The sequence below is a fragment of the Polypterus senegalus genome, chromosome 2 (genome assembly GCF_016835505.1).
Source record: "Polypterus senegalus isolate Bchr_013 chromosome 2, ASM1683550v1, whole genome shotgun sequence".
Classification (NCBI taxonomy): domain Eukaryota; kingdom Metazoa; phylum Chordata; class Cladistia; order Polypteriformes; family Polypteridae; genus Polypterus; species Polypterus senegalus.
The window spans coordinates 117,947,279-117,963,949 of NC_053155.1; the positions used below are offsets into that span (position 1 = coordinate 117,947,279).

The 16,671-nt window shown below is 37.1% G+C and overlaps 2 protein-coding genes across 2 annotated transcripts in view; one reads left to right on the plus strand and one right to left on the minus strand.

Moving 5' to 3' along the window:
* ttc3 (tetratricopeptide repeat domain 3) overlaps positions 1-6,891 on the plus strand; it is a 219,742-nt gene extending 212,851 nt beyond the window's left edge. Inside the window, exons 43-46 of the mRNA XM_039744454.1 lie at positions 2,367-2,493; positions 3,786-3,890; positions 4,934-5,026; positions 6,230-6,891. Of these exons, the coding sequence (XP_039600388.1) occupies positions 2,367-2,493; positions 3,786-3,890; positions 4,934-5,026; positions 6,230-6,358 (454 nt within the window). The 3' untranslated portion in view covers positions 6,359-6,891. The remainder of the gene's footprint in view (positions 1-2,366; positions 2,494-3,785; positions 3,891-4,933; positions 5,027-6,229) is intronic.
* A 5,920-nt stretch (positions 6,892-12,811) lies between these two features.
* The window catches only part of vps26c (VPS26 endosomal protein sorting factor C), a 43,152-nt gene continuing 39,292 nt past the window's right edge, over positions 12,812-16,671 (minus strand). Inside the window, exons 6-8 of the mRNA XM_039744455.1 lie at positions 15,281-15,431; positions 14,205-14,357; positions 12,812-13,532 (exon numbers count right to left, since the gene is read on the minus strand). Of these exons, the coding sequence (XP_039600389.1) occupies positions 13,450-13,532; positions 14,205-14,357; positions 15,281-15,431 (387 nt within the window). The 3' untranslated portion in view covers positions 12,812-13,449. The remainder of the gene's footprint in view (positions 13,533-14,204; positions 14,358-15,280; positions 15,432-16,671) is intronic.

The following is a 16,671-nucleotide window of genomic DNA, read 5'->3' on the forward strand; positions in this document are numbered from 1 at the left end:
TTTGGAAGAAGTTAGGCTTTGCTTTTCGTTAACTTTGAATTCTTGAGCTTTCTCACTTATCTATATTATGTCATTTTGGCTAATGTGATTGCAATCATTGTCTTTTAGTTTGAGGCTGATCGCCTGTTTTTGGTGTTCCTGTTACAGTTACGTAATAAACACTTGGTTTATCAATATAGTTGTTAAAAGTTTCAATACGTCCAGGATTGGATATTTATCCTTGAGTGCTTAAAGACATTAGTGAATGCATATATAAACCGTTTTCAAAAATGATAGCACACTGAGAAAATTCATAAGGACTTTAATTGTGAATATTATCCTGCTGTATGAAAAGGGGGAGAAGGCTGATAAAGGTAAGCATACGCCAGTAAGCATAACATGCATTATGGGTAAATTAATGGGAGTAATTATTAAGGAATAGATTGAGCACATTTAAAAAACACAAGTATTAATGAACAGTCAACAGGGGTTCAAGTGGGGGAGGTTATATTTTACTGATAGGCTGGATTTCAGACAGGAAGCAACAAAAGCCTGTTTGTTTGATATCATGTATCTTGCTTTTCAAGCAGTTTTTCATAAGGTGCCATATGAGAAGCTATGATTCAAACTAAAATAAGTGGGAATTCAAGGCGCATTATATTGGCGGGTACAAAAGTGGCTTAAACATAGGAAGCAAAGGGTTTGTTGTGGGGACATTTTTCAGAATTTGGTGATGTTAGAAATGATGTCCACCTGGGGTCAGTGCAGGGGTTGGTGCTGTTTTTAAAATACATAAAGTACGTGGAATGGTAGGTAATGTAAAATCAGTTTAATTGTTGCAGAGGAACTTGGACAGCATACAGGCTAGGGTAGATTTGTGGCAGGTGAAACTTAATGTGAATAAATATAAGGTGTTACACATAGGAAGTAAAAATGTTAAATTTGAACATACAGTGAAAGTTCCCTTGAGAAGAAACTAGGAGCCATAGTGGATTTGTAATTGTTTATATTAAGGCAGTGTACAGAAACAATCACGAAGTGTAACAAAATGTTGGATTATACAGCACATTGCTTAGAGTACAAGTTAAGGGAAGTTATGCCTAAACTATATAACTCATTAGTGAGGCCTCATCTGGAATACTACATGCAATTTTGTTTTACCAGGCTACAAAGACATGTAGGTAATAGAAAATGTCCAGAGGAGTGTAACTAGGCTAATTCCAGGACTGGATTGTAGGAATTATGAGCAAAGATTGAAGGAGTTAAACATTTTTAGTTTAAGCAAATTGAAATTAAGAGATTACATGATTTATTTTTTTTATTTATTTTATTTTTTTTTTAATTATGAAAGGAATTAGAGTATCCAGGCTGTTTTAAAATGAGATCTTCTTCAATTACGCAGGGATGCATATAGAAAGTTGTTAAGGGTGAATTTTGTAGATAGACAGATACAGTAGATAAATAGACACTTTATTAATCCCAAGGGGAAATTCACATACTCCAGCAGCAGCATACTGATAAAGAACAATATTAAATTAAAGAGTGATAACAATGAAGGTATAACAGACAGACAATTTTGTATAATATTAACGTTTACCCCCCAGGGTGGAACTGAAGAGTCGCATAGTGTGGGGGAGGAATGATCTCCTCAGTCTATCAGTGGAGCAGGACAGTGACAGCAGTCTGTCGCTGAAGCTGCTCCTCTGTCTGGAGATGATCCTGTTCAGTGGATGCAGTGGATTCTCCATGATTGACAGGAGCCTGCTCAGTGCCCGTCACTCTGCCACGGCTGATAGAAACCCATCCACATAGACCCAAAACTGTAGTGGGTGCCAGTTTGTAGTATTTGAGTGTCATATTATTTCCAGTAAAATATTGAGTTACTTTTGTAAAACCTACAACCAATGGCCAAGAGTACTGCAATCTTTTTTGTTCAAACGTCTAAATTTGTAAATAATGAACATGATAGATGTAGACACAAGGTAAACATCAGTTCCATAAAGCTGACCGAAGATGAATAGGGTATTGCTAAGTGGGCCTGTAGGAGTTTCTAGTAAATTACTTGATAATTTCATTGCTCATAAACAGTTGAAAATTTCAAAATAAATATCAGAAATATTTGTAGACTTTTATTCCCAAGTAATTTTATTTTGATCTAGTGAAATATATCAAATCTTTTCTCCATAGTAAACATAAAATGACAGGCCTTAATGCTTGAACTGTAATGTTAAGTATTTTCTGTGGTTTTTCATTTCCTTGTGTAGCAAGCACAAACCTAAATGAGGTCACATTTAGGTTGTTTACTCCTAGGTTAATTTCACAACATAGACGTTGCAAAATTATTATTTAGGAATAATACTTTTAATAGCTTTTATTTTTACATATAGATCCTGTCTGACCGGCTTCATTAAAGAGGTACGTTCTGCAAATGGAGGGAGTATTAATACTTTGTCTCGTGAAGAAATAATCAACAGAGTGGCACAGCACATCTTGGATCATCAGGAAAAAACTAGAGTAAGATATTCAAATGATTGTCAGTCAACAGACTGCCTATCAGAAACTGTTTACATTTGTTCAGACTCTTTCCCTTATTAAAAAGAAAAGTATGATCCTATAGGTGGTGGAATTAAATCAGCTAATGTACTTGTATAGAATTCAGTTTTGGGCTTGTTATTCCTTTATAATCACTTTTCTATCACTGTAATTGCTTACCATAACAGGATGCAAGGTCCAAGATCCCTGTTAACCCTTCAAACAGCTCTGGCATGCAACATGCTATTGGCTGTCAGAAAAAAAGGGGGCAAGCATGGCTGTGATTTTTTTTAAACTGTAATTTGAGATGGTGCAGCTATGTGACATCGGCCTTAGTCTTAGAACTGTCAAACATCCTAACCCTAGGGTCATGTAATGTCACAGACATTATCTTAGCATCCAAACAATTCTCTCAGTTATTTCTACTATAAATGAATGTAGAGATGCTTCAGCTGGCTATTCTATTTATAAATTAGGCATTTTATACTTTTCTTTGTTAAATTTTTATAATGTGTTTTGATGTATTTCCGTATATTTTATATTATCTACATAGTTTTGTTTCAACGTTTACATACTAACTGAGCAATTTTCTTGCTATACCTTCATGTCAATGTTTTTCATTGCAGTTTTTAAAATTGCTTTATAGCATCTTCGATGTATAGAAGCTTATTTCCGCCACACACAAAAATATTGCATTATTTGGAATAATAATGTTTTGTTTTTTTTTTAAAAAAAAAGGTATTGAATTAATATACAAAATATATTGCCTGGTGTGGTCCAATGTAACAGGCTGCTTCTTGCTTTGCTGCTTCGACAATCACAGACTTCTGTTGTTCAAACATTTCTATTCTGTCTATTAACGGAGTCTTCTTTACAGGCATATTTCAACAGGTGTAATTTTGATTGCTTGCCTTTCTTTGCACTGTAATCTTATCTTGTACCAAACTTTAAAATGTATTAATTTAATTTGCTTTGCTTCTTGATGGGCCAACTTTAACAGCCATAAGATTACTTTTATTGAGGATTTGGTTCTTGCCCACATTTTACATACTAGAGTAAAATATTCTTAATTTCTTTGCTTTATGATTTTTAATAGCTTATCCGTATGTCTGATTTAATGAGCCATTTTATATAACATATAATTTATTACCTTTGACATTTCAAGTAGTTTTTTATGGTTTGCAGTGGTAAATCTTTACGTCAACATGTGGATTTTATTAGAGCTAAGATGAATTTTGATAAATCCTGGTTATACTATATTTGTTTAATTTTAGGACAGGTTCAGTGCTGGGTCAAGCAAAGTTGCACAAGTGCCTCTTTCACACCCTTGGAAAACTGTAACATCAAAGAGCAAGCCAGAATGGCAGAAAACAAAACCAGTAAGTTATAAATACATGTAAGGTATAAAAATAATTCAGTTTACATGAAAATGTTAGATTTTTTGTCTTGGCTGAATTTAATTTTCAGAAAATTTGCTTTTTGTGAAAGAAGTCAAAATTCTTTACTGCTCGTTGTGGAAAGCATGCAACTGTCAAATGTATTAACACCTTATACTTCTCTAAATGTTATACATATTTAAAATTACTAACTGCATGCATTAGTAGTTCACACTGTTTGCAATATTTGTTGAAACTGCTGTTGCTGGAATAAATCTTTAGACAGTCTTCCTAAACAAATGTAGCAGGAACTTGCATTGATGATATTATTCTCACTCACACTTGAAGACACTCTCACACACATTCTGACAGCTCAAAATACTCACCTCACAGTGCAGAATCATAATAGACAAAACATCTTCCACTGAGTGTTTTTCTGACGAGAGCAGACAATATTTGATACTGTGCTATAAGAAAAATTGATGCCTGAAATATGTGGAACTCCATTTATTTGCCGTTCATTACTGCAACATAGAGTTGAAAACCTAATAATACAACATAGACAACTTTTCTTAACATTTAATCTTCAACCCCTTGATGTCAGGTTTTGTCAGTTCCTTTTCTTCTACCCGTTTATGTTAACTTCTGCTGACACATGCTTTGAAAGAGTTAAACAAGTTAATGAGTATCACTTGTCATTTGATTCAGAAATGCTTTGTCACTTACACTTTCAATATGTATCACATAATATTCTCTCATTATTCGATTCAAGCAAGATCTTTATTAGATTTGTCTCATCTTGTAAATTCCTATGTCATTTTCACATTATATAAAAAGTAAGGCCTCTTAACTGTGCTAAGTGTTCTTTTTGCCGTTCTTGCATGGTGAAAGTTTGATTCATAATTGAAAAAAGTAAAAAAGTTTTTCTTATAACTGATTGTGTTTACAATAAAAATATTACATTTAAGTCATATATGAATGATAATCTTTGTGTATTGAGCTCTGAAGTACTCTTTGCATGTCAACATTTTTTCTTTGCTTTCTAGTCTCTTGATGAGGACCCCTGTATAATATGTCATGAGGAAATGTGTACTGAGACAGTTTGTGTGCTTGAATGCAAGCACAGTTTTCACAGAGAGGTAAGAAATCACACTTCTCATCTTGTCAATCTTGTGTATATGTATGTGTATATATATATATATATATATATATCTCAAATAAACAAAACAGGGTGCAGATTGGTTGCTTTATAAATTTGCCATCCCTTAGACCAAGTCAAGATCCTAGAAGTGTATAAGTTTGGCAGAGTGGAACTTTTGGGGATGAGAAATTCCATCTTTATGCTGATATGCATCATGATCGTAGGAGGTAGCAGCTACATTAGCTATATACTCTATAATACAGCATGTAGATACTTTCATACTCCAGCCCTTCCAAATTAAAGTTTTTAATGAGTCGGTTCCCACTCTGTCCAAGTCAATGACATCATGTAACTTTAATTAAACAAAGGTATCCTTATTTTCTCAAAACTGAAAATTAGGGTGACTCAAAGGGTTTTATCCCTTTACAGTGCTCATCGAACATTGTATTCATTAGCTATTACAGTGTGCCAACTTTGCCAGTAATTTTGACTCAGTTACTCGCGTTTGGCCAGGCAAATCTCAACTGCGAATTAAGGCATCTGTCTCTTCTTGAAATTGTGAAAACTGGGGTGACCCATAACCTTTTAAACCTTTACAGTGCCCCATTTTGCTAAAATCATTTAAATTAATTTCAGTTTTTATTTTTTAATAAATCTCCCAACAATTTCAAAAATTCTTTTTTTTGTCTGTCAATATGGGGTGCTGTGTGTACATTAATGAGGAAAAAAATTAATTTAAATGATTTTAGCAAATGGCTGCAATATAACAAAGTGTGAAAAATTAAAGGGGGTCTGAATACTTTCCGTACCCACTGTACATGTTGTAGCACTGAAAACTTTTAAACTATGTTTGAATATATTCACTTATTTTATATGAGTATTTGAACCATAAATTTAGTACAATTTAACAATCCTAGTGTGGATGTTGGTATTTTCTTATTGATTTATATTGTAATTAATCGTTGATCCCACCCTAGTTTTAGTTACATGTATTCTCAGTGTTTAAAACACAGCTGGCAGTGTCGATTTCTCAGATGAACTGAGCATAAAACTGCACATTGAAAACTGATTAAGTGAAAGGTTTGATTTTAACACCTACAGTGGCTGCAAATATTGTCTGACTGTTACTGTTATATGAGCTTTAAAAATGACTGCACAGTTCATAACCCTGACTATCATGTCTCTATGTTTTCCCTTTTAGTGCATAAAGGCTTGGCTGAAAGAACAAAGCACGTGCCCTACATGCAGGGTTCATGCTCTATTGCCTGAGGATTTCCCAGTGCTCCCTGCGAAAATTCGACTAGCCAGTGTTCCTGCATCTCCTTCCTAAACCTGGATAACTTTTTTCCAACTGTAATTTTTAATTACATTTTCTTAAAAGATAAAAGTTTATAACTGGAGTATTTCTCAATACAAAATACAGTTATATATTTTTTTTAAACAAAAAATTCATAAGTTCATAAAAGGTGTTACAAAGGAGTGCATTGCACAAGGTTTCTTGTAGGATTTTGCAGGTTTTATCTTTGGATTTTTTAAAAAATTGAACAATGGTACATGCAAGGGTTGATAGCCATAAACCATACAGGCTTTGAATAATGAAGCAGTTCAGCTCCATGCCAAAGCCTTCTCAGCTCAGTTAGCAGGTGTCGCTGCTGATTGTCTTTGGGAACTTAAAGGGAGTGCTGCTCAGTCTGCACACACTTGGAGTTTGTTTATTCCTCGCACAAGTAGGAACAGCTTCTATACTATTAATTTTAATTGTCTTCCAATTAAAACAATTTTAAAAAATTGTCAGTTGTTTCAGTGCAGTGTATTTTTTTTTCTTTCAACAAATTAAAAACTGGACATTTGTAAAGACTTTAAGATATGCATATGGCTATCAATTTAATTCTTAAAGCACTTGTAGACACCAGGAACACAAAACAGCATGATGTGCAGACTGCTTGCCCACAATTATCTATCCAAGAAGCCAGTCATTATTTCATTACAAGGAGTGTCGTCTTTCTTAAAAAGCACATGTCAAGTAGCCAAACGTTCTGTGCTACCTGGAAGCTTTTTTGGGATGTTCTCCATCTACATGGCTCTTTCTGTCGTAGTTTTTTTTTTCTGTTCACTTGCTTGATTATATTGATTTGCACAATTTCTTTAATGTGCAGGAAAGTTTTCAAAACTTAAAACAAAATAGTTCTATGTTTGAAAGTGCAGAGGCAAGAGTCCTTAAACCAACACACTGAATGTTCCAAAACAGCTTTGAAATGTGTAGAGACATCAAGAAAGGCAGAGGTTTAAAGCTGCAGGTCCAGATGAAAAAGGGATGTCGGCTAAACTCATTCCGTCAACTAGCTATGTTTTGAAGACATAAAAGATGACATTTTTCAACCTCGTACTCTGTGACAGTCATCAGTCACAGTCTTTCCAAAGAAAAATAAAGACCCTTTAGAATGTTCATCTTGTAGACCAGTCTCGTTACTGAATAATGAAAGGTATTGGCTAAAGTTATAGCAAAAAGAATCGAGAAAGAGCTTTCGTCAAATGTTTGACGTCTGTGGATTCCCTCAAAGACAGATGAAAAGCTTTTGATAGAGTAAAATAGTAGGGGATGTTGCTGTACTATTTTGCACAGATTTGAGTTTGGTGCAGATATTGTCACAAGGATGAAGTTACTTTACTCAACCCCCAAAGCCTTTGTGCAGGTTAGCAGTAGAAACTCTGATTATTTCAGATTAGAATGAGGAACTTCTAGAACGCTGTCTCCAGTGCTATTTGTCATTACTTTTAAACCCACAGCCACTTGTCTTTGGCAAACATACAATATCTATCTATCTATCTATCTCTATCTATCTATATATATATATATATCTCTCAAGGAAGAAATAGTACAAAAAATATCACTGTATGACGACAGTTTGGTCCTTTTCATCATTGCTAATCTTATTAAACATATTAAATCACTTTTACTACATGCCTAGATTTAAATCTAGATAAAATATACCTTTGCCAGTAAACCTGATAATATATGGTTGAATAATAGAAAGCTGTCTACTGACTGTTCCAGAAAGCCTGAATAATAATTCTGGATCTCAGAACGAATGCCAGCTTGCTTTCGTGCAGTTTCACACCAGGGGATTAGCTAGGTCCAAAACGCCAGTTTTCAATTGTTTTATGCAATCCCAGATAGGCTAATCCAGATGAATATGTGCACAAAAAACTTTACAAGCACTTCCGAGATGAGCACTTGAACAGTTGATCAACCACGGGATAAAATACTGAGAAATGGGGCAACTTTCATAGCAGCAGAGCAAGAGGTGCTGGTGGCAGTGCATGAAGATTATTGGCACATCCAGTTAAAGTGGAGCAACACAGCGAGTAAGGACAGAGAGATGGTGTGGAGGAATATCACTGAAAAAATGCATAAAACAGCTGGATCAGTGAAATCCCTGTAAACTTTGTGTAGTACAACCCCAAATAAGAAAAAGTTGGGACAGTGTGGAAAATGTGAATAAAAAAATAAAGCAGTAATTTACAAATTTCCCTTAACTTTTATTTCATTGCAGGCAGTATGAACACAAGATAATTCATGTTTTTTTTTGGTCAACATCATTTGATTTGTAAATAAACATCCATTCTTTCCATTCAGGCTTGCAACACATTCCAAAAAAAGTTGGGATGGAGGCAATTCGGGGGTAGTAATGAGGTATAATAACTAAATAATGATGTGATTTGAAACTGGTGATGTTAACAGGTTATTGCAATCATGATTCGGTACAAAAGCAGCATCGAGGAAAGGCCTACTCCTTTAGGAGCAAAGATGGGCAGAGGATCGCCAGTTTGCCACCAAGTGCGGGCAAAAATCTTTGAAATGATGAAGAAAAACATTTTTCAAAGACAGACATTTCTCCCTCTACAGTGCATAACATAGTGAAAAGAATCAGGGAATCTGGAGAAATTACCGTGCGCAAAGGCCAAGGGCGCAAGCCTAAACTGAATGGCCGTGATCTCCGAGCCCTCAGACGGCACTGCATTAAAAACCGTCATTCATCAATAAATGATATAACTGCGTGGGCTCTGGACTACTTCAGGAAGTCACTCTCAAGCACTACAGTACGTAGTTACATTAGGAAATGCCAGCTAAAACTGTACTGTGCCAAAAGGAAGCCCTACATAAATAGTGTCCAGAAGCGCCGTCGACTTCTCTGGGCTCGGAGGCATCTGGGATGGTCCATTGTGCAGTGGAAACTTGTATTGTGGTCAGATGAATTGGTTTTTCACATCTTTTTTGGAAGAAATGGACGCCGTGTGCTGCGGACCAAAGAGGAAAAGGACCATCCAGACTGTTACCAGATACAAGTCCAAAAGCCAGGGTCTGTCATGGTATGGGGTTGTGTCAGTGCCTTCGGCAAAGGTAAGTTGCACTTCTGCGATGGCACCATCAATGCTGAGAAGTATATCTCAGTTTTGGAGGAACAAATGCTGCCTTCAAGGCGCGTCTTTTCCAGGGACGCCCATGCTTATTTCAGCAAGACAATGCCAAACCACATACTGCGTACATAACAAAGGCATGGCTGCGTAAGAGGAGGGTGTGGATGCTTGACTAGCCTGCCTGCAGCTCTGATTTGTCTCCTATAGAGAATGTTTGGCGCATTTTGAAATGAAAAATGTGTCAACGAAGACCCCGTACTGTTAGCACCTAAAACGTTGTTTGCAGGAAGAATGGGACAAACTAACACCTGCAACACTTAGTCACTTGATTTCTTCAATGCCTAAACGTCTTTTAAGTGTTGTTAAAAGACAGGGGAACTGTACAAAGTGGTAAATGCTGTACTGTCCCAACTTTTTTTGAAATGTTGCAAGCCTGAATGGCAAGAATGGATATTTATTTACAAAACAAATGTGTTGACAAAAAAAAAAAAACATGAATTATTTTGTGTTCATACTGTCTGCAATGAAATAAAATTTGAGGAGAGTTTATAACTTGCTTTTTTCTTTTTTTATTCACATTTTCCACACTGTCCCAACTTTTTCTGATTTGGGGTTGTAAATTCATTGTTGCGTTTTCCAAAATGTGCCCCTGGCAGTATTACTCAATTTGAAACATTATTTGCCCTCAAGTAAGCATTGTTACATTTTTGTGATATCAATGATGGCAAAAAGTGTAAGAGCCGTGGTGATCAATGTTCAGCATACATAGAGTAGTTCTAGTCATACTGTGAGAGATGTCAAATGTTGTCCCTTCACTGAGCCCTGTATTGTCCAGAGAATACTAATCTTGGACTGACCCAACTGTGTGTTCTCAAAGATGTCCTACAATCCACCAGTTACTCCATTCAGCACATCCTCGCATGTAGAGCTTGTGTGCTGTGACTCCACAACTGTCAGCATTGCCCACTTCATGTGTGTTCATTAAAACAAAAACAATTTTGACAGCTCTTACATTTATGTAACAATTTTGCTGCTTAGATGGTCTGGTTTTTGTTCTTCCTGTCACTGCCATCTTTATTGTAAGAAGCAGAAATATACATGAATAGAATTATTACGTTCAAACACATTCAAATATTCACTTGTCTTTAATTTGAAGATTCAAGCCTTATTTTTTGGCTAATTTCTCAGCCTTACTACTAGTGAGCCACTTTCCCATTGCAGGAACTTTGTTTTTAAGAAGTCAATATATTACTGTATGATGGAGGCCCTGGGTCATTTGTCATCTCTGGACATTTTGTTGTGTTGCAATACCAGCACAGAATTGGAGCTACAACCTTTAAGAACGTGATGTGCAGAGAAGAGTGGTGTGGTATGAAGCGAGACGTGATCAGAAGTTTGGGAAGGGACACCCACCACCCCATTTACTGCTTCAGTGCAGTGAATGATGTAGGACACCAGGTCAGCAGCCATGAAGAGTGATCCAATCCAATGGGAGGTGTATTCTGGAGTTCAGAGAGGACCTTTCACCTTATTTCTTCAAAGTGCACATGACTTCACAGGGGAGATTAGTCCTTTGATGTGGTGTATGATGTTGCATCACAAAACAGAGGTGGCAACGAAGAGTGATGCGGTGATCAGTCTTCAGCAGTAATTCTCTAAAGTCCAAACTACTTAACAGATTGGTAAGATGTCAACCAATCAGCACAATTCATTGCCTAAGCCCCCCCCCAAAAAGACTGTGGAGTAGGAGTAGGAAAACAACACATGTTCTAGAGTTTCCATGTTGCCAGGTCCACGGTTGTCTCGCCCAGTTGGGAGATTTTTCATTAATGTCCATGGGGAAAAAATGGGGTTTGGTGGCTTTAATTTTTTTTTTTTTAGCACAGTATTTTGGGCTATTTTTCAACCAACCCCTCTGCATTTTTACCATGTTTTTCATCCATTGGGCATCCCTTCCCCTGCTCCTCATGCTTTTTCTTGTTCTTTATTGTTGTAAAATCTCTGCTCTCTTGCTGTGATACCACCTCCTGCTTTCTGGTGTGTCATTTTGTCCAAGGGTACTGGACTATTTCTGGGTTACTTTGCTAATTTTAATCTGTCTTTAGGCTACCAGTTTTAAAGGAGCTAACTTAAAATCATTCAAAACTGACATTATTTTTGTCATTAGGAAGCTCCATTCTCAAATTAACAAAAGTACAAAGTGAAAATAAATGCAGGCTGGTAAACCCCATAACTGATATCAAACATCGCTACAAAGGCTCGTTTTGTTATCTGCTTATAACATTTCAGCAGTGGAAAGAATGTGACATGAACAGATGAGGGCTAACACACTGCAGATGTCTTATTTCTGTTGTAATGTCAATGTGTGGTTAGTGACCACTGACTTAGTGGCTAGGAGAAGTAGGAATAGCAGACATTTTATGGACTTTACTTAGGAAGGAGCCGTCTCACAAAGGAGGCACACAAGCACACTGCAGGCGCCGCACATGTCTGGATGGCCTTTTCATATGCAGTAACATGTTTTATCTTTAGATTTTGTACAACATAAAACTGCCATCCCTGGAAAACCAAACCATTTGCAAACGGCAGTGCTTCTTGTATCGTTTCTATACTTATCTTCATCTAATTCTTGACCTTTTTTTTTTTTTGGTGTGCACTCATCATCGTGAGGCAGTTGGTGCAGAATTGATGTAAACACAATGAGCATTGGAGACTTGGTCAGTCTTATTTCAAAGGAGTTGTGGGGGAAGGTGCTGAATATCATGATACTGATTTTGCATATTGACTTTTATTAAATATCAATTTGAATTGAAAAATTCAATATATTGCCCAGCTCTACATCCGTGTAATTCAATAAATTATTAATTATCACATATTCAATTTGAACCAATAAAATGGCTGTAAAAATAGGAAAGTAAATTGGTTTTCAAAAAGTGAGACAGAAGAGTTGGCCATGTTGTGTAGACCCAGGAAGCGAGTCTGAACGTAAGTGGCGAGCTAAGATAAAGGCCTACTGGCAAGAAGGGAGCGGAGTGAATTCCTACAGGGTGGTCCAGATCTAAGATCGACTTTGATTTATGCGGTGACGATTCCAGTTCGGCGTGAAGATGATTCTTCATGTCGTCAGTTTGCATACTTCTCGATGGTCCGGGATTTTTCAGGTGATTATCTATGTAATAAACTTGTTATAGCATAATGAAAATTGCATAATTAGATCTGGACCACCCTATACTGTACATATCTACGTTTCAAATTATCATTTTAATTGGTTTTGTTTTCCTCCACTAAAAAGAACAAGGCTTTCTGTTTGTGAGTTTACCTCAGTGTTTAAGGAATGTTTAAGAAAAGGACACACATCACAGAGTTGCTACAATAATAATTAATATTTATAATAGCTGTTAACACAAATGACAAAACACGGCACAAAAACAAATCTGTTCAAACCAGAATGATTAAATGGACAATGGAATGGATGCCAGTGATTGGGGATTTCTTTGTGCAATAGAAGTGCACCTTATAAACCAGACCATTATTTGTGAACGCTGAAAAAAATATATATTGTATTTATAACGCAATGTTTGAAAGGCTCCATTTCTTTTAATGTGTTTTTTACAGTCTGGTGCATTTATAGTCAAAATTCATGTCTTCCATTATGTACCCTAATAAGTATCAACATATATGCTGTACTGTAGTATACAACTTAAAATGTTTCAGAAATGTGTCTTTTTTTAACTTGGCTAAAATTAAACATGTCTACTTATCCATCGACCATGCATGCAGGAGAGAATCATGAACGTGTGAAGAGATTTTTCACTTTCATACTCGATACTGTGTGTTTTGTAGCGAGGGCGTCTTCAATAGTGCAATATATTAGGGTGGAAATGGTCAACAGTTTTGTCGTTTTTGAACTGTAAATCCCATACTTCTGTGTATTCCAGCAAGTGTCCACAAACCACTTTCGTCTTCATTATGTATGTTCTCACAGTGAATTTCTTATAAAGATCAGACTCTGCATAACTTCAGAGGAAAATTCTCACTGATGAGGTGATCGTCTTGAAGAACAATCACGATATTCACTTCAAACTCTGCAGGCACAGAAAAAGAACACGCAAAACTAGTTTAAAATGCAGAAGCCACACTCGGCCACACAGACCGAAACAAGCAAGCACAGATAATCAGGCACACTTCTACATATATGTCTGCTAAAAGGGATGATGGGCCTAAAAGCTACCGCTCTTTAGGGAGAGCAAACCATAATTTAAGAGATGATCCTCATAATTAATTAGCCTGCTTACTCTGGACATGGACTTGCTTGTGGCAGACCCCTAAGGTATGTGGGCGTCAGAAAGCACATCTCTCCATTAGGTGGGAGGGGTGGACACCCCTTGCCCCTTGGGGGCCCGTCGAGGTCGGGGACCCAAGGCCAGCGTGCCCATCTAGTGCAGTCCCCATTGAGTTTCCATGCAAAACAATGCTGGGTGGTTAATGGCACTGTAGACCTGGAACTGAGAAGAGGCCTCCAGCAGTCTTAGTGGCTGTGTCTGATGTCAAGCATTTCAACAAATGCAGATAACACTCGAGGACAGTGGGCGAAAACTGCAGCACTGCTTCCAAAGGGAAGAAAACTTACAGGTATACTAAAACAACTGTCCTCCGCCGTGGTCAGTGTGCACTAAAGGAGCTGGTAATATTGTAAAACAATCACTACCCAGGACATTTGTACCCTGCGTTAAAGCTGCAGTTTAGGATCTCCTTACCCACTTTGAAGTTTGTTGTTTCTAATGTTGGACATGTAAAGAGCCTTGGAAACACCATGTATATGGGAATTGGTAAACCATGGCACACATCTCCTTCTGCTATCTGAATATTCTGAATTTCAGTGGCATCTCTGGCATACCCTTCAGCACAGCCTGATAATAAAAACAATAGAATTGATTAATAACCATTTTAAAAATAAAACTTTTTTTTTTTAAGAAAAACCAATTGTATGAACTAAAGAAGCAATCATTTGCTTCGCAGTGCTGTGAGACCCCAGTCCATAGTATCAACTAAACAGAAGTTGCAAGCAGCTTTGTTCTCGGCCGTGTACATTTATTTTTATTTAGTTTTTTTTTTTTTTGCTTTTCCCCCCATTTTATAAATCTGTAGTGTAGTGGTGCCACTCTGGCTGGGTGCTTGAGACCTGACTTGAAATGCTGGATATTGTGCGAGTGTTTTGACCAACATGCCCTTTTCTATGTTGTGTGGATTTCACAAATTGGGAATGCCTATGAAGTGGTGCTGGAATAGAGACACCAACTGACGTCAGGTGGACCTTCTATGCAGTAGATGCAACGTCAGAATGGATTTGAAGTACTAGACCTATTCTTTAACCTGGCTAAGATAGCTGAGGAATTATGGGAGTTTTCTAATCTTTGCATATATTTTATGCTTCTATACTTGGGCGTTATGCCAAACCCACTTAACGTGGGCAAAGAACTCCATCTTGTGGTTTATCAAGTATCCACTGAACAAAAATTAAAATTGCAACTTTGCTCTCTGTAGAAGACATTTTGTCCTCTTGGGCTGACCTGGAGCAATTTGCAGTGCAACTAGAATCTTCTCCTCCACGTCAGTGATTATGGCAATGACTTGCATATTTGCTGTCATAGATTCGCGAGAGATTCCCACTCAGGTCTGTTAGCTGTGTTCCATTTCACTATTTGTTACCTTAATGCATGCTTAAATATTTGTATACTGTGAACCTTGTACTGTATTGTTTTCCTATTAAGTAGTCAACATTGAGTATTCCTAACCACAGTGTAGCTTTCCTTAGGTGTTCATAGCCACTTACCACATGTCTCCACTCGAACCAACTGCAGCTCGATGCTCTTGATGGGTACTTCGGAGTGCTCGACCACCAACTCCCCGGTCAAAGGCTGGGTGATAATACAGTTAGTTGTGTGAAGTCGCCCGCGGATCATGAACCTAGGGAGAGTGGTCCTCTAATGGTGGGACAAGAGGGACCCAAAAGGTAAAATATTTTTTAAAACTCCTTAAAATGGACATACAATTATAAAGTTGGAATTCTTTAGTTTCATAATTTTAACTGCCTATTAAAAAAAAAAGTATTATGAGAAATGTATTGCCATAATTTTATATGTATGGAAATGTTATGTGTCTTTAAATAATTTCCCAATGAATTATTGACACTTTATTCTCTGTATAATTTGTGGCCTTTTCATTTTTATGGTGATAAAATGCTCAAGACAGTACAAAACAAATCAAACCGATCTAAACAAATAATAAACTAAATTAAATCAGCAACCTCCCTAACACACCACAATCAAAAGTCCCCATTACACCCCCAACCAACCGTAGCTGAAGCCAAAGCCAACAAAAGAAATGTAACAGTGGTTGTAAAAGAAAGTCCAAGTCCATCGAAGAAGAAGCAACAATTGACCACATCATGGCCAACATAGACAGATGGTAACAACAGGACTTGCGTCATGGGGCAGCATGTTGATCACCAGCCACCCGGCCCCAAAGCAGTTCCATCAAACCTGCTAATCCATACCATAGAGAGTTCAGAAAAGGCAATCCTGTGACTTCCGCGTGAGGATATCAAAGCTTTTAACACTATTTAGGCTAAACAGAGGAGCTCTGCTGCAAATAAAAAATAAATAATAAAAAGAAACAACCAACAAAGAAAATAAGTCTAGCAGGAGAGGGCAAGAGACAAAAGATAATCAGCAGGATAGAGTCCAGAAAACTGCAAACTGTGGCCAGGCACTCCTAAAATATACGTATAAATGTCCCAAGGGCGGACAGTGTGCCAGTGGGCCAGTGTCGCTGCATGACATCTATGGGTAAGATAAAAACGAGGCACACATTTCAATTTAATATGTTTATGGTTTGGGCCTTTTGGAGGATAGCAGGATATTTTTAAAAATGTATTTTCAAAGTAAATGAGGGTGTTAAGGACAGGTCATCCTGCCAAAGTGAAGTTATTGTAAGGGTCCATAAGCTGCTTTACAGGGAGAGTGAACACGAACATACCGGATACTGGGACACCCGGTATGTCTACAGAACAGAATTTAGGTGGAGATGGAAAAAGAAAATGGAGGAGGAGGAGGAAGAGGGGATAACAAAGCTAGATCCTATAAGGTGGAATGTTCTGAGGCTTCTGTTATTGAAAATGTCCGCAGCTGTTGCGCCTTGAGCATGGGAAAGGTGCTATATAAA